Source organism: Ranitomeya imitator, chromosome 10 (genome assembly GCF_032444005.1).
Source record: "Ranitomeya imitator isolate aRanImi1 chromosome 10, aRanImi1.pri, whole genome shotgun sequence".
NCBI lineage: Eukaryota > Metazoa > Chordata > Amphibia > Anura > Dendrobatidae > Ranitomeya > Ranitomeya imitator.
Window position 1 is genome coordinate 113723304 of NC_091291.1, and position 27267 is coordinate 113750570.

General features: G+C 41.3%; 1 protein-coding gene across 1 annotated transcript in view; it reads left to right on the forward strand.

The window, feature by feature from the left end:
- Positions 1-27267, forward strand: part of MORN1 (MORN repeat containing 1) — a 346148-nt gene that overhangs the window by 153291 nt on the left and 165590 nt on the right. Inside the window, exon 11 of the mRNA XM_069741579.1 lies at positions 23865-24010. Coding sequence (XP_069597680.1) covers positions 23865-24010 — 146 coding nt within the window. The remainder of the gene's footprint in view (positions 1-23864; positions 24011-27267) is intronic.

Consider the following 27267-nt stretch of genomic DNA (forward strand, 5'->3'; position numbering starts at 1 on the left):
ATTTTTCAAGGTACTAAGACCCTTTTCGAAAATGAAAGAGACAAGAAACTTTCAGATCGCTTCTCCCATTGACTTTACATTAAAAAAGAACAGTGCCTTAAAAAATTATTCATACCCCATGAACTTTTCCATCTGTATCCAACTGGTTTGGGGCTAGCAACAGATATAGAAGCATAGATAAAAAAAATTATACATGAAGTGAATTGAAAAAGTATACCCCTTGAAATTCTCCACATTTGTTATATATATATATATATATATATATATATATATATATATATATATATATATATGTGATATATATTCTATATTTGTTTTATATATATATATACATATATATATATATATATATATATATATATATATATATATATATACACTGCTCAAAAAAAATAAAGGGAACACATAAACAACAGAATATAACTCCAAGTCAATCAAACTTCTGTGAAATCAAACTGTCCACTTAGGAAGCAACACTGACAATCAATTTCACATGCTGTTGTGCAAATGGAATAGACAACAGATGGAAGTTATTGGCAATTATCAAGACCACTCAATAAAGGAGTGGTTCTGCAGGTGGGGACCATAGACCACATCTCAGTACCAATGCTTTCTGGCTGATGTTTTGGTCACTTTTGAATATTGGTTGTGCTTTCACACTCATGGTAGTGTGAGACGGACTCTTCAACCCACACAAGTGGCTCAGGTAGTGCAGCTCATCCAGGATGGCACATCAATGTGAGCTGTGGCAAGAAGGTTTGCTGTGTCTGTCAGCGTAGTGTCCAGAGGCTGGAGGAGCTACCAGGAAACAGGCCAGTACACCAGGAGACGTGGAGGGGGTCGTAGGAGGGCAACAACCCAGCAGCAGGACCACTACCTCAGCCTTTGTGCAAGGAGGAACAGGAGCACTGCCAGAGCCCTGCAAAATAACCTCCAACAGGCCACAAATGTGCATGTGTCTGCACAAACTGTTAGAAACCAATTCCATGAGGATGGTCTGAGTGTCCGACGTCCACAGATGGGGGTTGGGATCACAGCCCAACACCGTGCAGGATGCTTGGGATTTGCCACAGAACACCAGCATTGACAAATTTGCCATGGGCGCCCCGTTCTCTTCACAGATGAAAGCAGGTTCACACTGAGCACATGTGACAGACGTGACAGAGTCTGGAGACGCCGTGGAGAGCGATCTGCTGCCTGCAACATCCTTCAGCTTGACCGGTTTGGCAGTGGCTCAGTAATGGTGTGGGGTGGCATTTCTTTGGAGGGCCGCACAGCCCTCCATGTGCTCACCAGAGGTAGCCTGACTGCCATTAGGTACCAAGATGAGATCCTCAGACTCCTTGTGAGACAATATGCTGGTGCGGTTGGCCCTGGGTTCCTACTAATGCAGAACAATGCCAGACCTCATGTGTCTGGAGTGTGTCAGCAGTTCCTGCAAGATGAAGGCATTGAAGCTGTGAACTGGCCTACCTGTTCCCCAGACCTGAATCCGATTGAACACATCTGGGACATCATGTCTCGCACCATCCACCAATGTCACGTTGCACCACAGACTGTCCAGGAGTTGGTGGATGCTTTAGTCCAGGTCTGGGAGGAGATCCCTCAGGAGACCATCCGCTGCCTCATCAGCAGCATGCCCAGGCATTGTAGGGAGGTCATGCAGGCACGTGGAGGCCACACACACTACTGAGCATCCTTTCCTTGTCTTGAGGCATTTCCACTGAAGTTGGATGAGCCTGTAACTTCATTTTCCACTTAAATTTTGAGCATCACTCCAACTCCAGACCTCCGTGGGATATTAGTTGTGATTTACGTTGATGACTTTTAGGTTTCATTGTTCTCAACACGTTCCACTAATTCCACTATGTAATGAATAAAGATTTAAAACTGGAATATTTCATTCAGTGATATCTAGGATGTGAGATTCTACTGTCCCCCATATTTTTTTGAGCAGTGTGTGTGTGTATATATATATATATATGTGTATATATATATATATATATATATATATATGTGTGTGTATATATATGTATACACTGTGTGCAGAATTTGTAGGCAAGTTGTATTTTAGAGGATTATTTTTATTACTGATCAACAACTATGTTCTCAATCAACTCAAAAGACTCATAAATATCAAGGCTTAATATTTATGGAAGTTAGAGTCGGGTTTTTTAGATTTGGCTATCTTAGGGGGATATCTGTTTGTGCAGGTAACTATTACTGTGCAGAATTATTAGGCAACTTAATAAAAAACAAATATATTCCCATCTCACTTGTTTATTTTCACCAGATAAACCAATATAACTACCAAAATACCAAATGTAAATTTTTGGTGAAGAATCGACAACAAGAGGAACACAGTTGTGAAGTTGAATGAAATTTATTGGTTATTTTAAATTTTGTGGAAATTCAAAGACTGAAAAGTGGGGCGTGCAATATTATTCGGCCCCTTTTAACTTAATACTTTGTTGCGCCACCTTTTGCTGCGATTACAGCTGCAAGTCACTTGGGGTATGTCTCTATCCGTTTTGTACATCAAGAGACTTAAATTCTTGCCCATTCTTCCTTTTAAACATTTTTTTATTGGGTTCTATAACACAAATAAGCAATAATGTAAAACTACATAACAGGGTGTGTGTGTTTTTTCAATAGAATGTTATCAAAAGTTCTTTCATTAGGTCGTCACATAGTACATGTTAAGATTAATCATAGCAGAAGTTACAATCTTTCATTCCACAAGTTTGTCTTCATTTTCCTACTTTTTTTTTTATAAGGAAGGAGTCTAACCCAATGTGTACACACCTATAGATCTTAAATTATAACATTGATGTAGAGGGACAGATAGAAAAAGTAGGGTGGGGAAAATCAGATGAAGGAGAGGAGGTAGGGGAGAGGCAGGGGAGTCCTCCATGTAAGAATGGATAGTGGTATCGGCGGTTAGTGCCTTACAGCATCATGAGACCTATGTAACAAGCATTAATCTCTCATGAAAGCTTGTTAGTTTTCAGGGTGGATGCCAGATCTTCATTCAGTCGCTGTGTGAGACTGCCGACTCATCATCCTTAAGTATTCATCCGATTCTCTATACAGAACCCATGGCTCCCATGTTACCCCAAACCTGTCTCTTGAGAAGTTTGTGAAAGCCCCAATTTCCTCTACATAATAAAGCTGATCAACTTTTTGGAGCCAATCAACAACGCTCGGGCTACTCTGAGAGCGCCATTTTGTGGGAATAATTAGTTTGGCCGCTGCTAATAAAAATAAGAGTAGTGGTTTGTTCTTGGTCTGTGAAATATCGCTAGACCAGTTCAGAAAGATGAGGTTCGGCCGTGGAGGGGGGTTGAAAGTTTGCACAACTTGGTAATAATTTTCAAAAAACTATTCCAAAACGGTCTAATGTTATCACATGACCACCAAATGTGCAGGAACTCCCCTTTATCTTTATTACATCTCCAACAGGTTGGGGGTATGTTGGGGTACCAGGTATGAGTTACCACTGGGGTGGTATACCATCTTGTGACGATCTTATATGAGTTTTCTTGAACTCTTACACAGCTAGATGGCCCAAATGAATTTTTATAAATGCCCTCAACCTCCCAGTCCTGCAGTTTAATTCCGAGTTCTTTCCCCCATGCTAATATATAGGCACGTTTAATAGATACTGAGTCCGACAGAAGGGTCTGGTATAATTTTGCTAATACTCCTTTGGGTTGTTTATGTTGTGTTAATAAGGTTTCGAAAGTCGTTAATTCCCTAAATGGGATATTAACCATCTAATAGCTTTCTTAAGTCTATTATAGTGGAGAAAGTTAATATGTTGTTTTGGGAATTTATTTTGTAATTCTGGTAACGGGAAAAGTGTACCTTCTGTGAGTACACTATCTATGCCCTCCTTAATCGAGTGTAAGATGTCTGTGGATTTAATCATAGTTTGATACAAGTACAGCTCTGGTAAATCCATCACCCTGGCCAAAGGTGGTGGAAATGGCATTAATAGGTTGGAGTTTCTAGCCCAAGTGTGTACCACATTCCTAGACATAGTGTTAGGTATTTGCAATTTGTGGATAAAATCTTTGGGAGCATGAAGTATGGTAGTGATCGGGACAGGTACGGAGTCATCTGCTATCTTTGTCCATAGCTTATGTTTAAAGAAACTCTGTTGCCTGAATTTGGAGGGAACAATCTTCAGCCATGGAGGCGGGGTTTTCGGGTGTTTGATTCACCCTTTCCTTACCCGCTGGCTGCATGCTGGCTGCAATATTGGATTGAAGTTCATTCTCTGTCCTCCGTAGTACATGACTGCACAAAGCAATCTTGCCTTGCGCAGGCGTGTACTATGTACTTTTTTTATTATTATTATACAGTCCGGTCTGGCGTGGTCACCTTAAGACAGCACAACCCCCCCCCCCCAGTTGCCGCTTATGCCTCCGTGCTGGCACAGCCCCTATCGAAGACGTGACTGTCTGTCTGTCTCATACTCACCTCACCTGCTCCAGCGGTGCCAGCTGGTCTGCTCTGTGTGAGCGGTCACATGGTGCCGCCTCATTAAGGTGATGAATATGCATGCATATTCATCACCTTAAATGAGTGTTACCACCTGACCTGACCGCGGCGCTCACACAGGACGAGAAGGACGGTGCTGCGCAGGGACAGAGCGAGGTGGAGGAATTTCCGAGGATTCCGTTCTTCTGCTGCGCGGTGTGTGAGGTGACTCAGGTGAGTATGATGACAGCCAGGGAGGACGGGGGAAGCCGGGGAGGATGTAGGAGGTCTGCGGTGGACGGGGAGCCATGATACAGGATGGGACCATTATACAGTATTGAGCATCATGTGTGGCAATTATACAGTATTGAGCATCATGTGTGGCAATTATACAGTATGGAGCACTGTGTGGCCATTATACAGTATGGAGCATCATGTGTGGCCATTATACAGGATGGAGCATCATGTGTGGCCATTATACAGTATTGAGCATCATGTGTGGCAATTATACAGGATGGAGCATCATGTGTGGCCATTATACAGTATGGAGCATCATGTGTGGCCATTATACAGTATTGAACATCATGTGTGGCCATTATACAGTATGGAGCATCATGTGTGGCTATTATACAGTATGGAGCATTGTGTGGCCATATTTTTTTTGGTTATAATTATTGTATATGAAACAGTGTGATCAGCAGTGCTAAATGGGTGTTGTTGGGACTTGGATATGGGTGTGACTAGTTGTGAAATGGGTGTGGTCAGAGGCGTGGCCTAAAAATTGCCATGCGCACTACGTGCGCCGCAACCTTTATGCCTCTTTCCCTTCAAGAGTTGGGAGGTATGGTACTGCATTTGCCAGATCACAGCAAGTGCCGCAAATCCCATAGGGAATGAATGAAGCCAAACGCAGTGTTGTTGTAAGTGATCCGTTACGCGGCAGATGCGAAAAAACTGCCCGATCTGCTGCAAAAGGCTATTTTCACAACAGCGATTCTTGCCAAAGTCACTGCCGATAGTGTCATACTCACCAATGGGGGAGTCAGCGCTAAAAGTGCCTAGGGCAGCAGAAACTCTAAATACGGCCCTGCCTGTTGTGTTCCTTGGTCTTCGTGATGCTCTCTGTGCTTCAAACAGAACCCTGAGACTATCACAAAGCAGGTGCATTTATATGGAGACTTGATTACACACAGGTGGATTATATTTATCATCATTAGGCATTTAGGACAAACTTCTGGAGTGAGTTTGCTGCACTGAAAGTAAAGAGGCCGAATAATATTGCATGCGCCACTTTTCAGTTTTTGAATTTCCACAAAAATGTAAAATAAGCAATACAGTTCGTTCAACTTCACTATTGTGTTCCACTTGTTGCTGATTCTTCACCAAAAATTTACATTTAGTATCTTTATGTTTGAAGCATGATATATGGGAAAAGGTTGAAAAGTTCCAGGGGGCCGAATACTTTCGCAAGGCACTGTGTGTGTGTATATATATATATATACAGTGGGGCAAAAAAGTATTTAGTCAGTCAGCAATAGTGCAAGTTCCACCACTTAAAAAGATGAGAGGCGTCTGTAATTTACATCATAGGTAGACCTCAACTATGGGAGACAAACTGAGAAAAAAAAATCCAGAAAATCACATTGTCTGTTTTTTTAACATTTTATTTGCATATTATGGTGGAAAATAAGTATTTGGTCAGAAACAAAATTTCATCTCAATACTTTGTAATATATCCTTTGTTGACAATGACAGAGGTCAAACGTTTTCTGTAAGTCTTCACAAGGTTGCCACACACTGTTGTTGGTATGTTGGCCCATTCCTCCATGCAGATCTCCTCTAGAGCAGTGATGTTTTTGGCTTTTCGCTTGGCAACACGGACTTTCAACTCCCTCCAAAGGTTTTCTATAGGGTTGAGATCTGGAGACTGGCTAGGCCACTCCAGGACCTTGAAATGCTTCTTACTAAGCCACTCCTTCGTTGCCCTGGCGGTGTGCTTTGGATCATTGTCATGTTGAAAGACCCAGCCACGTTTCATCTTCAATGCCCTTGCTGATGGAAGGAGGTTTGCACTCAAAATCTCACGATACATGGCCCCATTCATTCTTTCATGTACCCGGATCAGTTGTCCTGGCCCCTTTGCAGAGAAACAGCCCCAAAGCATGATGTTTCCACCACCATGCTTTACAGTAGGTATGGTGTTTGATGGATGCAACTCAGTATTCTTTTTCCTCCAAACACGACAAGTTGTGTTTCTACCAAACAGTTCCAGTTTGGTTTCATCAGACCATAGGACATTCTCCCAAAACTCATCTGGATCATCCAAATGCTCTCTAGCAAACTTCAGACGGGCCCGGACATGTACTGGCTTTAGCAGTGGGACACGTCTGGCACTGCAGGATCTGAGTCCATGGTGGCGTAGTGTGTTACTTATGGTAGGCCTTGTTACATTGGTCCCAGCTCTCTGCAGTTCATTCACTAGGTCCCCCCGCGTGGTTCTGGGATTTTTGCTCACCGTTCTTGTGATCATTCTGACCCCACGGGGTGGGATTTTGCGTGGAGCCCCAGATCGAGGGAGATTATCAGTGGTCTTGTATGTCTTCCATTTTCTAATTATTGCTCCCACTGTTGATTTCTTCACTCCAAGCTGGTTGGCTATTGCAGATTCAGTCTTCCCAGCCTGGTGCAGGGCTACAATTTTGTTTCTGGTGTCCTTTGACAGCTCTTTGGTCTTCACCATAGTGGAGTTTGGAGTCAGACTGTTTGAGGGTGTGCACAGGTGTCTTTTTATACTGATAACAAGTTTAAACAGGTGCCATTACTACAGGTAATGAGTGGAGAAAAGAGGAGACTCTTAAAGAAGAAGTTACAGGTCTGTGAGAGCCAGAAATCTTGATTGATTGTTTCTGACCAAATACTTATTTTCCACCATAATATGCAAATAAAATGTTAAAAAAACAGACAATGTGATTTTCTGGATTTTTTTTTCTCAGTTTGTCTCCCATAGTTGAGGTCTACCTATGATGTAAATTACAGACGCCTCTCATCTTTTTAAGTGGTGGAACTTGCACTATTGCTGACTGACTAAATACTTTTTTGCCCCACTGTATATTAATTTATTTCAGTTCTTCAATACAAAAAGTGACTCTCATTTATTATATAGAGTCATTACAAATAGATTGATCTATTTTAAGTGTTTATTTCTGTTAATGTTGATGATTATGGCTTATAGCCAATGAAAACCCAAAAGGCATTATCTCATTAAATTAGAATAATTAATAAAAAATACATGCAAAGGCTTCCTAAGTGTCTGTTTCAGTAGGTTCCACAATCATGGGGAAGACTGCTGACTTGACAGATGTCCAGAAGCCAGTCATTGCTTCAAAAGCCACCACACACAGACGTATCCAGGACATGGGCTACAAGTGTCGCATTCCTTGTGTTAAGCCACTCATGACCAACGGACAATGCCAGAAGTGTCTTACCTGGGCTAAGGAGGAAAAGAACTGGATGGTTGCTCAGTGGTCCAAGGTGTTGTTTTCAGATGAAAGTAAATTTTGCTTTTCCTTTGGAAATCAAGGTCCCAGAGTCGAGGAAAAGTGGAGAGGCCACAATCCAAGCTGCTGGAGGTCTAGTGTGAAGTCTCCACAGTCAGTGATGGTTTGGGGAGCCTTGTCATCTGCTGGTGTAGGTCCACTGTGTTTTATCAAGAACAAAGTCAGTGCAGCCGTCTACCAGGAAATTAGAGAGCACTTCACACTTCCTTCTGCCGACATACTTTTTGGAGATGGAAATTTCATTCTCCAGCAGGACTTGGCACCTGTCCACACTGCCAAAAGTACCAATACCTTGTTTATAAACATCAGTATTACTGTGCTTAATGGGCCAGAAAACTTGCCTAACCTTAACCTCATAAAGAATCTATGGGGTATTGTTAAGAAGAAGATGAGAGACACCAGACCCAACAACATGAGACCCGAAGAAGCGCAACACAGCGCAAAACAACCGTCGTCTTTGCACTCCCTAGCCCCCCACCTGCCTGAGATGTTTTAAACATTTTTTGGACCAGTAAAGTTTGGACTTTCTTCTGGTGAGTGCCACCTCTTTTCATTTCACCAGACCCGACAAGGCAGATGAGCTGAAGGCTCCTATCAAAGCAACCTAGGCTTCCATAACCCCTCAGCAATGCCACAGGCTGATCGCCTCCATGCCACGCCGTATTGATGCAGTAAATGATGCAAAAGGAGCCCTGACCAAGTATTGAGTGCATTTACTGAACATACATTTCAGTAGGCCAACATTTTGGATTTTAAATTCATTTTTCAAACAGGCAAAGTATTCTAATTTACTGAGATGACTTTTATGTTTTCATCGGCTGTAAGCCATAATCATCAACATTAACAGAAATAAACATGTGAAATAGATCACTCTGTTTGTAATGACTCCATATAATATATGAGTTTCACTTTTTGTATTGAAGAACTGACATAAATTAACTTTTGATATTCTAACTTAGTGAGAAGCACTTGTGTGTATATATATATATATATATATATATATATACACACACACACGAACCTTTATGTATGTAATATATATTTATATATGATCTAGAGAACAAAATGGAGGCCTTTTTTGCATTGATTGATTCTTTGATTTCATTGTATTGATTTCTAATGTTATTTCTATAAATTACTTTTTAGAATATTTTTATATTATTTTGATTTTTTATATTATTATTTTGTATTTTATCTATTTTTTTACAATTATAATCTATATTTTTCTGCATGCAAATCACATCTTGGAATATCTGAATACCTGATCTATTGTACCTTGGACCTGGACCTATAAGATCGTAGAACAGGATAAATAATTGTTAAATAAATGACTATGAAATCTTAGCAGAAGTGTGCGAATATCAACCTTGAAAACTTTTCTTCATATTGCATCTAAGCAATTGACAAGTCAAACCACAGATATATATATATATTTATATATATATACATGTGTGTATATGTATATATATATATATATATATATATATATATATATTTATGCGACTGATGGAGAAAGCACAAAGCCTTGTGTCTAGCATTCAAATTACAGACTGTGACTGAAATGGACATGGGTAATTGCTGTACATTGTTTTAATTGGAATCCGTTGTTTCACCCTATGGGACTCAATTTCAAGAGGACTATGGCATCCAACATATGCTTTCCTGTTGAAGTGTTGTTACTGATGCGTCTGGACATTGTAGATTGTAATTATTGGCGGCTGCTTTGTTTGAGCGGCACAAGGAAACAATTGAGCCGCTGATTCATTGTTCCGAATAATATAACCCAATCTTCTCTCTTGTAGTATAATTCTAATTCACGAGTGCTACTTATCAATGATGTCTTTCTCCCGCTGCCGTCTGTATGAATGGCTAGATATTGTTATCAGCCGTAATGCCAGGGGTTTTCATACTTGCGTGTTCAAATTAGTGTCCATTTGTGCACGCTAAAAAGGTTCTTTTTTTCTTGAAAGAACTAGAACAAGCTATTGTACAGTAGGCAGAACGATCTACAGATGGCTGCTGGTTTAGTTTGTAAACTTTCTCAGTAGGGATTGTAAGAGAGGCTTGCAGTCAAAAACAAAATCCCATACTTATGTCCCAATGGTGGATAAACTCATTCCTACTCAACGGATTTCCAGGTAATTCTGGGAAACTGATAACTAACAGATAGGTACATCTCGCTGTTGGAATTTACAGTGACTGGTCCATGAAAGCAAAAGGTGCCAATAAACTTTCAAGAACCGTTGGCCAAATGTTCTATTAATTGACATCTATTTTCCTCCTACGTCCCCGTACATATGGACACTTGGTCTATGAAGTGAAGCCCCCCTGTACACTTTAGATAGCTGTCTGCCATACGAATTGGAAAATCATTTGGCCGGCAGCCATCTCGACCAACTTTCTCATACACAGGAGCGTTCGCTCTACAGAACTTTTGCCAAAAACCAAATAGTACAAATAATTGACATCTACTTTCCCCCTACTGCCCCGCTCATATGGGCACTTGGTTGGTGAATTAAAGACCGCCTGTACACTTTAGATAGCTGTGTGGCCTAAGGCTTGGCCAACATTTGTCCGGCAGCCATCTCATCCAACTTTCCTGTACACAGGAGCATTCGCTCTACAGAACTTTGGCCAAAAACCAAACATTACAAATAATTGACATATATTTTCCCCCTACTGCCCAGTTCATATGGACACTTAGTCTGTGAAATAATGCCCCCCTGTACACTTTAGATAGCTGTCTGCCATACGGTTTGGCCAATCATTTGGCTGGCAGCCATCTCGCCCAAGTTTTCCATATACAGGAGCGTTCGCTCTATAAAACTCTGGCCAAAAACCGAATAGTACAAATAATCGGACGATGTCCATATCCACATATGAGTGACATCCTAAAACGGTTTTAAAAGAAGGATTAATAAATATTGGAGCATGCTCAAACATGATAGGATAGGATTGTTCAATTTTTCAAGTTGAAGTTAAGACATGGAAATAATGGCGCTGTTATACAGATTAAAAGGATACCTTTGGTGAAGAAATCCACAAGGTGGTTGTTCTTTGATGAGCATTTGAAGTTTTGGTGTTACAAGCTTTAGGTGCATAGGGGCGGCACTGTGAGTAGGGTCTTCAGCTCCTGCCCCAGCCCTTGCACTTGCCTCTGGTGCACTGGCGGACACAGACAGAAGAGGGCCCCTGTGCAGGAACAGTATAGGGCCCTTTGCAGCCAAATAGCTAATTGTAATGCACAACTGCACTTGCTTTGGAGGTTTTAGTAGCCCCCTTTACATCTTGACCACACAGGTTGCACCAATAACATGTCCTCCCATGCTCTGGTGTTTGTTTCTGCCTCCTGTAGGAAAGTTTGCATCAGCACTATTCACGTCGCGGGCAATATTTGTGCAAATTGATCTCCCGAAAGTCTTCCTAGCCTACCAAGTGCACAACCTCTACGTGTCTTCTACTATTGATTTAGATTAAGACTTCCTACAGCTACAGACTATCTGATACAGAAACTTATTTGCATGTCATACATGTACAGCCCTCTCACTCTTCTTTTCCTTTATTTTCATATGGAGACTTTGCTTTACTAGTTCAACCTTATTACTCAGCGACCTCATTAAAATGGTGACACTCCGATGAAACTTCTCGGCCAGAGCTGTCAATTATACTTTGTTCACAGAGTATCTGCTCTTCTTTACATCATGAAATGTAAAAGTAATAATCTTCCAGTTGCCACATACTGAGTCCGACTGAGCCGAGATGACAGAACCACATAAACAAAATTAATAGTTTTTACTCTTCCGTACCATTATTTATATTTTTCATGCAGTATATCAGCTTTAGACCAGTCTCGCACATCAATGAAGCACGCACCATGTTCGGATTGGTATACTCCGTCTTCTGAGCTGTGCTGCTAACGGCTTCAGAACTAGCTCGGCGAGGCCATGCACGTCTAGTTGTCATGTGGCCGGAAGTGTGCCCACTTTCGCGGCCGACACCAGAGAATCCCCACAGCGTGCAGTGCGCATGATGTGAGGATTTAGAAGTCTGCAGTCACATAGAGTCACTACTGACAGGACTGCAGACTTGGAATCTTCACAGTGTCAGGATCCCAAAGTGTTGGTGCCGGAAGCGGGCGGTCATCAAGTATGTGATTTGCATACTTCCGATCACATTGTGATACACTTGCATTGAGCAAGGCTGCAAACATCTAGTCGGCACGTGACCGCATGTATACAAATCACATACTTGCGGTCACGCACCCGCTGCTCCTGGAGCCGGCACTGGAGAATCCTGACAGTGAGCACTGTGAGTATTGACAAGTCTGCCGTCACATAAAGTAACTGCAGACCTGTACCGTAAAGCCAGACAACTCCTTTAATATAATCATATTACCGTATATCTCAGCTACACACATATATTACCTGTATCTTTTTTATTGTTATTTATTTTTCAATTTTATCTTACTTTTTTTGGCAACAAAAGTGCTAAAAAATGTAATTGGCACCTATGTGCATTTGTTTCTTCATGTTCCACATATGTTCTTTGTTTTCACATCTTATGGTCTAGTTAGCCTTTGCTTGTCTCCTAAATTATAAAAAGAGTGCAGAGATCGCCCACGGCCTATGCTGGAAGATCAAGAGATACTTGTTATTTTCTTCTTTCGCAAGTGTATTGAAATTTCTCAAACTATCGAGTAAGGGGAAAACCAAAAAATTATTCCCTCTCTGGAAAACGCATGTAAACATTTAATGAACCAAGCCATGTTGGAACCTGGTAATCAGTAAGACAGTTCAAAATAAAGTCTTTTATGTCCACCCGTACCTAACGTGACAATCTGATGGTGAAGAATAGGATTATGTCTTCAGCATTATATCATTTCTGGGTTTTAGCATAGGTTAGGTTTTAAAATCACTTTCCATAAATATGGACATTTTTATGTGTTGTAAACGCCGCTGTTCTCCTGAATCCAGCAATGTTTTTCTTTTGTTCCTGCGCCTCTCCATTCCTGAGATATGATACGATAATTTAGATTTTTTTTAATAAAGTGGGCGTGGTGCTCAACTCTTCTCTTTGGGAGACCACACTCTATTGATTAAAAATAAACGATTTACATGCAGAGAAAAAAGGACAATATCTCCGTAATGGAGAGGCGCAGGAGAAAAAGAAAAGCAGCGCTGGATTCAGGAGAACAGCGACATTTACAATAGTTTTTAAAAAATTACATAATTTAAGTTTTAATCTGACCAAGTTTCAGAGAAGAACTAAGGCTGCTTAATTTCCCATGTGAAGTCCAACATGTTCATTCCTTCTTTCTCTCTGTGGCAGCTGTTGGAAAAAAAGTCTCCAAAACCACAGGATCTGTCAGTAGGGGTCCTACTGGGAAACAGGGGGCAACCACTGCTTGAATGGTAGCAGCGATTATTTCGTTCTTACAAATCTGAGAGAAGTCCGAGTGCTCAGTATATCTTCATATGATTTGTCACTAGCATTCATTCTCATTTCAAATGAGTAAAAACTTGAACAATCACAACTTACAGATATTTGATTACCAAGCAATTAATTCAAAAGATCTTTAATTTGTAGTGAGATTTTCTTCACCTTTTCCGAAGACGAAGTTTAAACCTTCTCAGTAGACACTTTCACGACAGTTTACAATGTCACATTAGATGATCTTTTTTTGACTTCTAGGATAGGTTACATAGAAAATGACAATAAAATACTATGTAATTTCATCTAATTGAATAAAGAGCTCCACATAGATATCAAGAGCCACCAAATTACTTAGTCATTAAAAAATAATAGGCCAATTAGGGTACTTTTGTGACATTGTCTTCTCTGGCATAACACAGTTAATGATGCGCTAATTTCCATTCAAATGAAATGACATCAAAAGTATCAGAGTATTTCTCTGGTCGAACTGGGTAATGTGTCTTCACTTGGGTAAGGCTGAGTATTTGACCTGTGAGAGATCTGTTTTTTGGGTTTACCATTAAAAATGACGTCTTATCAATACTGACATCTACTCGCTTTTAGACGATTCCTTGCACAAGCAGATGATGAAGGCAGTTGTTTTCTCTTGATCTCATTAATAAAGTGTTATGGTGCTATATGGCTTGCCAACCGTCAAGAAATTCCTGAGCATTCTCAAAAAATAAGGCATTTTCCCCCCCTATCCATAATGATGTGTCCATATTTTTTTTTAAAGAAGGGGTTGTCCAGGTTTGGGGCACAAGTCTTCAGTCACTCTATACAACTGCAGACCTGTGAATCCTCACAGTGTGCAGTGTTTGCGCTGTCAGAATTCTCCAGTGCCAAGAGCGGTGGGTGCTTGACCTCAAGTGTGTGATTTGGTTACATGAGGACACATGACGACTAGATGTGTGCGGCCTCGCTCAATGTAAGTGAATTGAGCGAGGCCAGACATGTCTAGTTGGAATGTGGCTATAAGTATACAAGTCTTACATGACCGCCTGTTCCTGATGCCAGCATCGGAGAATCCTGTGCCGCATGCTGTAAGGATTCACAAGTCTGCAGTCACGTAAGTGACTGCAGGTTGTATGCTTGCCGGAAGAGGTGGGTCTTCAGGGTCTTTTTGAAGGTTTCGATGGTAGGCAAGAGTCTGATGTGTTGTGGTAGAGAGTTCCAGAGTAGGGGTGATGCGCGAGAGAAATCTTGTATGCGATTGTGGGAAGAGGAGATAAGAGGGGAGTAGAGAAGGAGATCTTGTGAGGATCGGAGGTTGCGCGTAGGTAAGTACCGGGAGACGAGGTCACAGATGTATGGATCTATGTAGATCTATTTGTAATTATCATTTTCCAGTTCATAGTGAATGCAAGTAAAGTCTTTGTTTCAGAATTATAAGCTGCAGACATGGATCACTTAAAATCTTGATGTACACTTTTCTAATGTGTCAGTAAAAAATGTTGGAGAAAGAGGATAAAGATCCAGCTAACAGGACACCAAGGCGCAAAAAAAAATTATACGGTAGTTATTCCAAAATCGCTAACAAAAATCTAAGTATCCATGTACATATTTAGTAGCATATGAAGCTGTAGTCCATGCCAGGAACATTGGGGAACACGGGGAAGAGGATGGATATAATTACCAAATGCGTTTCGAACGTTACTGAGTGCCTGCAGTAGCACGGATCATGGACTCCAGGATCGATTGAAGCCGCAGGAGGAGACCTGGTTTTTCTTTCCTTCTCTAATAAGTAAAAAATATTGTCTGTCCGTGATTTTTGGATGAGCTGTCCAGAAAAAATAAAAAAAATCAAGTTAGCAACCCTGGACACCACTCACTTCCACATTGGAGGCAAGAGTTGGCAATGAAGTTACGACCCTGAGATGTGTGCACAATCGGCAAGTATCCTGTTCATTAAAATGGGACATGTGCATGATACCTGCCGCGGTTCAGGTGTTTGGGATCATAGCATCATTGCCATCTGTCGCCACCAAGGCAGAAGTGAGCAGTGCCCGAATGCCCCTTTGACACTCCCTTTTGTTCCACTAGGAACACGACTTCTTGGCTGCATGCAAACAAGAGGGAGTGAAGTAACACGTAACTGCAGAATCAGACCATGTGTGGTTTGCAGTCTTTAAGGCTACTTTCACACATCAGTTTTTTGCCGTCAGGCACAATCTGTCAAATTTTGGAAAAAACAGATCCGGCGCAAAATGTGAAAAACTGTTGCGACGGATAAGAGAGAGACCCCAGAATGGAAAATGCTGGATTTGTGTTAAGAACCAGATTCTGTTGCCAGATTCCATCATTTCAACTCACGTTTCATATGTTTTTCGCCGGACCCATCGCTGGCCGTTTTTTTGCCGGACAAAAAAAACGTTCCCATGTACATTTTCTCCGGCCACCGGAAAACTAATTTTAGACGGATCCGGCAAAAAATGGATGAAACGTGAGGCTATCCGTTGCAATCCGACGCTAATACAAGTCTATGAGAAAAAACGGATCCGGCGGCAACTTTTGCCAGATCCGTTTTTTTTTCCAAATTTCGCCGGATTGTGCCTGACAGCAAAAAAACTGATGTGTGAAAGTAGCCTAAAGGAGATGTTCACATTTGGAGACAATTATTATTTTTATTTAAATGCGTATATTTGGGGATAAACATTATTTTTGCAATTGGGTTTCAAAAATCATTGAACAACCAAGTAACAAAGAGCGCAAAATAAAGACAAAACCGTGCAAAATGTTTAATAAAACAAAATAGCAGAAATTATGTTTCGCCCAAAATACATTCATTAAAGTAAAAAAAAAAATGTACCCAAGGGTGAACAACCCTGTCAACACGTATCCCTTCACAAGAGCAGCATATGCAAAACAGGATGTTATGACTGCCAAAGCACATTCACATGGGTAACTTACAAACCAAGAAAATAAATCCAAAAAAAGAGAAAAAAATCCAGCTTCCAAAAACTTACAAATTTATTCAGGATAAAAGGCAAAGTCCAGTCCAATCCAATAAATTACTACCATTGTTCGAAACGCGTAGCTTGCTACTCTTCACTATGTAATTTATTGGATTGGACTGGACTTTGCCTTTTATCCTGAATAAATTTGTAAGTTTTTGGAAGCTGGATTTTTTTCTCTTTTTTTGGATTGCTTGCTCACGTGATGACTACACTTTATCCGTGCTTCCCCACAACACATGCCGACAGGTGAGCTGGTATATATTTTTTTCTTTTTTCTGCTGCAAGAAAATAAATACCTCAACTGACAGGTCCCTGCTCAGACTGGGAAAAGTCCTTCTCTGACCCTAGTCTGTACCTACCTGACCGCGAAGGTTGGCACCGTAAAGTAACACAATGAAGCCCCCCACTCAACGGCGGATTCCCCTGAATGTCCTTAGTTGATCCCAGGATTGCTAGAGTAGATAAAATACAAGAGCGTAATAGGATGCTATCCTAATATTAACGAAAGAAGAACAAGTAAGATGTGCTCACCTTACAAGGCTGTGTGAGACACCAGTAGGGGAAGTTATTTAAAGCTGCACCCGAAAGCTGATCGGACAGACAAACAGAGTAAATGAAAAACCCAAAACCAACAGAAGCAAAGATATCAGAAATAAAGCACCCAAAGGAAAGGTATCAGTTGTGGCTCAGTGGAAAGAGACGCCAACCACAGAACACAGAATGAAGGGTTGGAATCTTGAAGCATGACACTGGAGAATGTTCTTTTATGGGGGGTTTTTCAAAAAACACTGCTTTATAAAAAGTGAAATAAATAATATCCTCAATGATCCTCTTCGCTCCCATTCCAATACTTATCTGGTTTCTGCTGATCTCTCCGATTCCTGATGCTGTCTCAACACCAGCTCAGCCAAGCACTGGGGAATAGAGACCAGCAGGGACTAGAAAAAGCAATGCAATAGGACCTGTGGGGGATCAGGGCGAGTCTTTTTTGTTTCATTTTCTGAATCAGAGTCCTTTAAACAGGGTTTATTCCCCTTAACACAATCTTTCTAATCCCATAAGGACAGAAATATCAAAGAGATCCTTTTTAAAAAAATTCCAAAATTTATTGATATCAAGTTAAAAACATTTCACATATAGCTAGAGTGTGTCACAGAAAGGGACTTCACCAGAGTCCAACATTATATTACAGCACTAATAGCCAGACTTACACCGGTGTGGATCCAGGGCAGCACAGCACATTGGCCCCACAGGTATTGGCACTATTGGCATTATTTGCACTTTGTCTGCATTTTGCACTTTGTTAGATCTCGGATTGCTATAGGATTTAGCTTGATAGCATCACGGCATTAGCAATCAGGGGAATGTCGCCTGGTATGTGAGAGATTATAATGGAGGAATAGGCGGCCATGGGGAATTTTCCTTCTATTTGTTCGTATACACATCTATTTATCGCCTAGGGTTCTCTATGCTCTCCACCTTGGCAACATTCCTTTGCAACTAACGCGGCAGGTTTAAGAGAATTAACATTTTAAAATCCTCTAGTATAATAGCATTACCATATGCTTTATAATTGGCCGCGGATATTTAATAGTGCAATAAAGGGTCTTAATATATGATAATACCTGGAAATTATGCCTATCCATGTATTGGGAAAATATAGTCAGGAATATTGATTTTTTTGCATTTATGTTTTGAGAAGTAGAGCATTATTAGATAACACTGATTTTGTCAAAACCATCATTATGTGGGGTTTCTTTTTGACGGATTGATATATATGCCATTCTACTGTCTAGCAACTATATGTACCTGGCTATTAGTGCTGTAATATATCCGTTGGACTCTGGTGAAGTCCCTTTCTGTGACACACTCTAGCTATATGTGAAATGTTTTTAACTTGATATCAATAAATTTTGGAATTTTTTTTAAAAAGGATCTCTTTGATATTTCTGTCCTTATGGGATTAGAAAGATTGTGTTAAATTGCATCTATGAAGTGCCTTTACATAGTATAGTTGGTGGACTCTATTGGTTTAATTAGGGTTTATTCCCCCCCAAAAAACTTTTTAACTACCTAAAAACACGGTTCGAGGAAAATATCGGACATGTCCACAGCCCCATAGAATTACATGGGTACGAGTGCTATCTGTCAAAACCACGGATCGCACTCATCCAATTTAAATGATCATGTGCATGAGCCTGTAATGCAGGTGTCTGGATGCAACAAACGGAGATCACGAGGCGGAAACCGTCAGGGATTGATATAATTCTATTTATATACTGCAGTACCTTTGAACAATTAGTGTGAGTAACTATGCAAATAACAATAAGTTTAGAATAACCAAGAAAGTCTTTCACTATTTAGCATTAATGTTCTTTTCACAAAAGGTGGTGAGTCCAGTTACGGGAGTGATCACGTAAGTTCGTCCTGAAGCTCTGGTCCTAGCAGGGGTCACCCAGGTTTCCTGCTAGGCCGCAAGTCTCTTTTTGATGTAGTCTATAAAAGCCCATTGAGCCTCCCATGCACCAACTGGCCCTCTCCCAACCTGTAATCCTAGTCCTAGCTGTCCCCAGTAAAGTAGATGATGGCTAGAAGTGACTGCCCTGTTCACTCGCGCTGTTCCTCCGCAATCACAGCTTTTCTCGGCTTGACCATCGGTGGAAGTCTCTTATGCTCAGGGCAGAGAGAACTGGACATTGGTTCTTGACAGGCAACATCAGGCCTCAGAGGCTTGACCAGCATAGGCCACAGATCCTGGCGCTTACCAGCATAGGTGGTACTTTAAGGTCTGCTGCAGGAATCCAGATCTTGCCAGGTGGCGGTCAGCACCAGGGTGGTGCAGACTTTCCGCTGAGGATTGTCACGCTGGTCTCAGCGGTGTCTCTGGAGCACATCTGCTCTGCTCTCTTCCGTGACGCCAAATCTCCTCGTGGTTTGACGCACAGGGCTTCTATAACAGGGAAGGCCTTCCTGTGGGTCACCTGATCCAGCCCAGCACACGAGGTGGCTCCCTTTCAAATCTTCCAGCACAATTTGGTTCAACTTGATTTTGTCTGACAAGCAGATGGCACTCTTTCCTCATTAATGGCACATCCTGCAAGAGTTCTTCAGAAATATCACGGCTTCTTATTACAAGCCCTTAGAAAGAAATACTCTGCCATACGGAAGGTGCCACCATACGGTGCAGATGTAGTCACTCCGTGTGCCACCTTACAGGCTTCATGTACATGGCTCTACCTAATCCAAAACCTGTAGAGTCATCAAGTAACCTAGGCGGTGACAAATGACAAGATTAACAGATTATTTCCTCAATTGGCTAAAAAATTCCCTATTATTAAAAAAAACTCTCAGACCATAATGTTCTCGTCCTTTTATCGCAAACTAGAAGGAAATTGTAACATCTCCTTGGACTTTTGAGTGCATTAAGAAATTACAATTATGCCGCAGGCAATTTGGTTCCTAGTCATTGCCCAGAGCATTAATAGTGCTACCTCAGCTAAAGCTAATGGTGAGATGGAATGTCCTTGTAGCTGTAAAATGCTTAACTCTCATCTAATGTATCGCAATTAGAAAATAAAGACCTTTCATGGAGAAAGATGGATTTTTAACCTAATGAAACACCATAGTATAATTTAAGGTTCTTCCTGGCTATAAACGCTGTAAAGTTCACGATCATACACTTTGAAGAGATGCTTCCACACTGTGAAATTACAGTTCTCTAGTTTTTTTTTTCCCGGTGATGGCCAAATGTAGAAAATGTACTTGTCTCAGCATTTTGACCAACTGATGCATACTAGCTTCACTAAGGAGCTGTGGCACTCCACCCGATCCATGAAGGAGAATTGACCCATCTGGAAGCAATATACAGTTGTACAGTACAGAGGTTATATTGGTGACTTATATGTAGGAAAGATCTTTTTTTTTTGGGTGGGGTGCGCAGTGTTCTGAGACATCAAGATGGAAGTTCTGAAGGCTGTTGGGTCCAGCCTTCAATAAGAAGTGCTTTTGATTGCCCATTAAGTTTTCTCCATGGAAGCATTGACTAGCAGAATAGTTAGCCGGGCATTAAAAACAACGGGGATTGCAGCTGATTAAATAGGTGGTCTAAAGTTGTAAAGGCAATGAGGTCCCAACAGGTATAGCGCTGGCATACTGCACAGCCTGCGTACACATTCATTGCAGAGAATGGCGCATTGTGGAGCCGCAGGAATGGTGCTCACAGCAGAAAAGAGGAGCATATGCCAGCGCTAAAAACATGTTCTCCTGAAACTGAGCCTTTACCCAAAGAAACCTAAGTCTTTTTTTTCTCATTTTTTCTTAAACTTAAGTGCACTTCAAGGGAACATACTGAAGGGTGGCTCAGTGGTTAATTTACAACTTTGGGATGCTTGGTTAAAATATCACTAAAACCGACCTTTGCATGGAGTTTGTATGTTCTCCCCGTGTTTGCGTGGGTTTCCTCCAAGTTCTCCAGTTTCCTTCCACACTCCAAAGACACACTGATAGGAAATTTAGATTGTGAACCCCAATGGGGACAGGGATGACGATGTCTACGAAGCACTGTGAATTATGTTACTGTAATACTATTACTACTAGAGGTTAACACATTTTATTTCCAGTGATCCAGGGTGGTGAAGAGGATAAGTTGTTTACTACTCTAGACCACCAAAGACGTTGGTGTTAACGTCTCTAACAACATATATTACTACTGACTTTACCAACGTTTTCGGCGCCATAGACCACCATGTACCTTGGTATCAGTCTGCACAGAAGTCCTTGCGCAGAGAGGGGGAGGAGGTGACCTCGTCTTAAGTGAACGATGGATTTTCTGTTATCTGGGTATAGGTTTTATCCATCCTTGAAATACTACCTCTACAAGAAGGGTCAGTCTGTTATGAAAATTGCAAGATTTCAGCACTTTTTTTTTGAAATAATGACATGCAAAGTTAAAAAAAAACATAAAAAGTCTTAAATATATAATATAAAACCTTTAAACCTCAACGTAATTTCTGATCATACATTCTCTTGAAACCACTCACCACTCCAGTCTACTATCAATAATGCCATTAGTAAAATCGTTATTGGTGCGTAATGAAAAAGTTACTAGTCCCATCATTGGTCTTATAACCAAGTCTTTGGTGGTCCAAATGATCCAGACGTTAGTGCTGATTTGCTGTTACAAGAAACCAAATGTGGCCGGTGCTTTGCCACCCGCCCTTCCAGGTCCGGTCATGACTGTCCATGTAGGAGATGGAGAGGGCTCTGTGACTGGTATAGGACAACTACATGGTCATCAGCCGATTGGGCAGAGGGCTTCATGAGATCTTGAATGGTGTGGTTTTGGGTAGAGGCACACTCCCGGCCAGTGTTGATCCATGGGGCCTTGGATTCCCATGATTGATGATTTTATCAACATATTTGGATGACTTTATTGCCATAGTTGGGTGTAACAACCAAGACTGTGCTATCAATTACTACAAAGCCCTACACTAATAACAATTAAATGTAGCATGAAGCGTCCAAACCTAAACGTCCCCATTACAGACCTCCTGATATTTGGGAATCTCCAGTTTTTTTTCTATTCCCGGATCTATAGGACTCTGGTACTTGGTGGTGAAAGTCCTCCGATAAGGCTAATTTTTTACATTCTTTGGAGCAGCCGTCATGAAGTAATTCCCCTAGAAATTCCATATCTTTATCAAATAATTACAGATCTTTACATTTTTCACATAGCTCTTACCCCCATGTAGTAAATCTGCTAACTGCCCCGGGGAATTGTTATTACATTGATAAGATTATTACGTGTTACAAACGGCAAAGTCTTTTCCCAACATCCAAAAATGAAGAGAAAATGGAAATTATTATCTTGCATGATCCAGAACATTCCAGCACGTTTCTTCTAAATTTTAACCGTGTATTGTCTGACGCACCTACATAATATAATTTCCACTCTGTTTCTGGATCCCTAGACCGCCCAATGAACCCATCCCTTCATATACTGGTACAAGTGGAATTTTGCTTTTTTTTGTTTTTAACCAAGAAGAATATTAATCACATACCCTGCTCTTAGCCTGATGAAGGGTACATTACCAGAAACGTTGCTATAGTTCACTCTGCAGTGTAACAACTTTTTTATGGATATTTGTGCAAATTCTATATTCTATATACAATTTTCTTTTCCATCTTGTCTATCCATCTATCTGATATTTCACCTGTTATTTATCATTTCATCTATAAGATCTTTCATCTTTCTAATACCCCATTCATTATCTATTTTTCCAATATCCTATCTATCCATCTACTATCCCAGCTTTTATCTATCTTGCTAATATCCTTTCTATCAGTCTGATATTTTATATATACTATCATCTTTCTAATATCCTATTTGTCTATCCATCTATAGTATCTAATATTCCACATATCTGTCCATCTCCTCATCCATCCATCTATTCATCCATCCATTGTCACACACAGTGTAGGAAAGACTAAGTGCAACGCGAAGGGATGAGGGGAAGGGAGCCCAACACTAGGAAAGGGGGGAAGTGGGACCCCTAGGCAGATGAAAAGTCATCCTTCTGCCCTAAACGTATATAGGTTCTGCACCTATCGCTGAGCAGGAACCTAATCCCTCCCTGACCCTGGCAACAAGCTCTGTTTAAGGAAGGACGGGGCTGGCACTAGTCAATCCCCACTACAACTAAAGACAGCTAGGACAGACAAACAAGGGGAACACTTATCTCGAGAAGACTCAGAGAGGTAACACAAATGTCCTCCAGCAACACCAAAGAGGAAGATAGCCGACTTCTATACCTCCAAGCCTAAACAGGGTAAAATGGAAATATCACTGGCGATTCCCAGAAGAAGGCAGGAAGTCTATAAACACCAAGTTCAGGTGTGTCAATTAGAGCCAGGGGTATATTGCCACTGGGTCAAGAGTCAGAAGGACTAAGAAGGTATCTGCAAAGCCAACCACAGAGACCTTCTGCAGCCAGATGCTGTTTGACTGTCTGCAGCCTCTGACACAACCGTGACATCCATATCTTGAATTACTATCATACATATTTTTCATTTGCAGAGGCCTAAATCTTCATAAAATTCTTATTACCTTATCTTCTATATCTACATTATATGGTATACTCGTCAAAGCTGGTATATTTGGCACTTATTACTCTGTTGTCCATTTAGCTACAGCTCTAATACATTATATATATACGGTATATATTTTTTTTATTTAGTTTTTTTCTAATTTGTTTCTAATTTTTGTATAGAGTATCTAAATTCCAATTTCTTCCATATTGATCGCTGATGTTCTGACTTGCACTTGACACGTCGTTCCTCCACCCTGTGAAGATTAGGACTGATGTCTTCCTTTTTGGAATTTATGTTTTGCTAGAAAATCCCCAAATCTCAATAAGTGATGAAGACACTTCTGTTCCTCCTCCGAGCAAAAGAGTGGAAATGGGTCAAGTGTCCTTTGAAGGTGTCATGTTTGGCCCACCGCCTGCCCGATTATTGCATCTACTGGAAAGTAATGACAAGGTAAGGAATATTGGTAAATAATCTGCCTCTTTTATGATATTCTGAGAAAGCAAAATTCTTCTGAATTAGATCTCAGCCCTTGTGTAGCCAATGTATAGCGCTCACAATTATTTATAGCCCCCCTCCCCGACCATGTACCAGAAAGCGTATGTCTTCGCTGGAGGAAAAGAAATTCTGCTTTGAAGGAGGTCTGTGTGAAACAACATGGTTGTTGTTTTTTTGTCCTGTTACCTACAAAGGATTATTCAGATAATAAACAGGAGACACATCACCGCAGCGGTTGGCAGGTGTCAAGAAAAGAGATAATTGACAGAACGAGTACAAAAGAAAAAGTCACTATTTCTGCAGCTTTTTATCACAGCAAAAAGGCGCATTTCACAACCACAGAGAGTCGGAGGAGAAAAGGAGGAACGGAAGGAAAATAATCTGTTTGGTAGAAGAGAAGATAATTTACAGTGATCTACAATGTCATGCCTCATTCAGAAGTCCGTTTATATCTCGGAAATGAAGAAAAAAATAGATCGATTTCCATCAGTGTGCCAGATCACAGTTCGGTTTTACCGTCAAATCTTCATCATTTTTTCAATGTGGCAAAAAAACAGTGATGGAAGTTTTTCAAGTTTGGACTGGAAAGCCACCACATGCTCTCAGGGTTTAACACAGACTCGTAGACTTGCATTGACTCGGATCAACATGTGTCCAGTCTCCAATGACTCGGATCAACATGTCTCCAGTCTCCAATGACTCGGATCAACATGTATCCAGTCTCCAATGACTCGGATCAACATGTCTCCAGTCTCCAATGACTCGGATCAACATGTCTCCAGTCTCCAATGACTCGGATCAACATGTCTCCAGTCTCCAATGACTCGGATCAACATGTCTCCAGTCTCCAATGACTCGGATCAACATGTCTCCAGTCTCCAATGACTCGGATCAACATGTATCCAGTCTCCAATGACTCGGATCAACATGTCTCCAGTCTCCAATGACTCGGATCAACATGTCTCCAGTCTCCAATGACTCGGATCAACATGTCTCCAGTCTCCAATGACTCGGATCAACATGTCTCCAGTCTCCAATGACTCGGATCAACATGTCTCCAGTCTCCAATGACTCGGATCAACATGTCTCCAGTCTCCAATGACTCGGATCAACATGTCTCCAGTCTCCAATGACTCGGATCAACATGCCTCCAGTCTCCAATGACTCGGATCAACATGTCTCCAGTCTCCAATGACTCGGATCAACATGTCTCCAGTCTCCAATGACTCGGATCAACATGTCTCCAGTCTCCAATGACTCGGATCAACATGTCTCCAGTCTCAAATGACTCGGATCAGACAGGCCTCCAAGTGCCATACCTGTTAGAGTTGATAGTTCAGGGAGCTTTAACAAAGGGAGGAAAAAACAGTGGTGGTCCATGAGAGAAAACATATACTGGCCAAACTGACCCATATGTTGAGAAAATTGACATAGGTTCGCTACAGAGATGAGGATTGTCTGGTTTAGAAGGGAATAGTGGACTGAACCGTAGCCCCATTGGTCTGAGGTTCACATCGGAGTATGGCTCTGTTTGTGTGCTGTTACTAGATGTTGAGATCATAAAGGGGGAAGGAGGGAGCCTCGAAACACGCACCTACAGGAAACCAGCAGCCAGCAATTTCCTGTTCAGCTGGTACCGTAACCACCTGGAACCTTTAAGGAGTGGCATACCCAAGGTTCAGTTTTTAACGCTATGTTGGAAGTGTTCATATGATGCAACATTTGTTAGGCAGGCTAGGGAACTGAGGCGGAGGTTTCTACAGAAGGTCTACCAAAATAAGTTTCTCCATCAAGCATACCAGGAAACTAAATCTAGGAAAAGTATGGAGTTGCTTGTTCCTACCCCAAAACCTGATATGGAAAGCATCACCAAATTTATTACAAAGTACTTGAATGAAGTATCAACACTAAGATCCATTCTGGAAAAAAATGGCCTATTCTAATGATGGATAGTAATATCAGCGACAAACTGGGTCATTACCCACACGTCACATACAGGAGCGGTAAATCATTGAAAAATAGGCTAGTACTTAGCCATTTTTCAGAACCAAGACAAATATCCGAATTAAACTCTGGCGTTAAGGGCTACTTTAGGTGCAGCAGGTGTATGTCCTTTTCCTTTGTTACTTGTTTATTACTTACTGCAAAGTCAAAAGTTTGCATACACTAAGGCTACTATGCCTTTAAACAATTTTGGACTGCCTATATGATGATGTCATGTGTTTGGAAGCTTCTGATAGGTTTTCCTTTTGACAACATCTGAGTTAATTAGAGACACACCTGTGTATGTATTTTAATGCACGCATGAAACACACTGCGTCTGTCACGCCGCAGCTATGCAGGTAGATGCACGCTCCACTAGATGGCAGTAGTGTGGAGAGCAGACCTGCAGCGCTGAAGTGAGGACACCACTAGGTGGCAGCAGGGTAGTCAAACAAGCCGCATTAAAACCTGAAAAGGAACGTAGTACCAAGGGGAAAATCAACTCAGAGTCAGAGATGCTCCAGAGGGTCAATACCAGACAGAAGCAGAAGTACCAGGAGCAAAAGACAGAGTTAAAAGCCGAGTTGAGTTCCAGAGAGTCCAAACACGGAGGGTAAACACTGAGTCAGAACGGCTGGAGGGGAATGAACAGACACGGAAACAGTCAGGAATCGCATGGGGACAAATTAGGATATAACCAGAGTCAGCTACTCATGCCGTAGGCAGAAGCTATAACTGACACCGCCTGCAGGATGCAGCGGAGATAAATAGCAAACCTGAGACTAGACTGAGCTGAGAAAAGTTAACCCCTGATATGATCAGACGGGGAAAAGGGAAGACAGGACCCAAAACCCGGTCTGGATCATGACAGCTTCTTTGTGTAGCATCATGGGAAAGTCTCAAAAAATCAGCGAAGATATCAGGAAGAGAATTGTGGACTTGCACAAGTCTGGCTCATCCTTGGGTACAATTTCAAGATACCTGAAGGTGCATCGTTCACCTGTGCAACCTGAATTCTGATTTCATGTCAGATATTGAAAAAAAACATGCATATGTGTCTTTGTATACAGTGTATGTAAACTACTAGTATACATTCTATATATGCCGGTGACTAATCCATAGCACACTTGTGACATCGTCACCTTTCTTTCAAAGTTTCGCAAGATTAGGAGATTACATGAGAGATGGCGCTGAGCTAAACCAAGCGTTACTAGACGTGACAGAGTCGT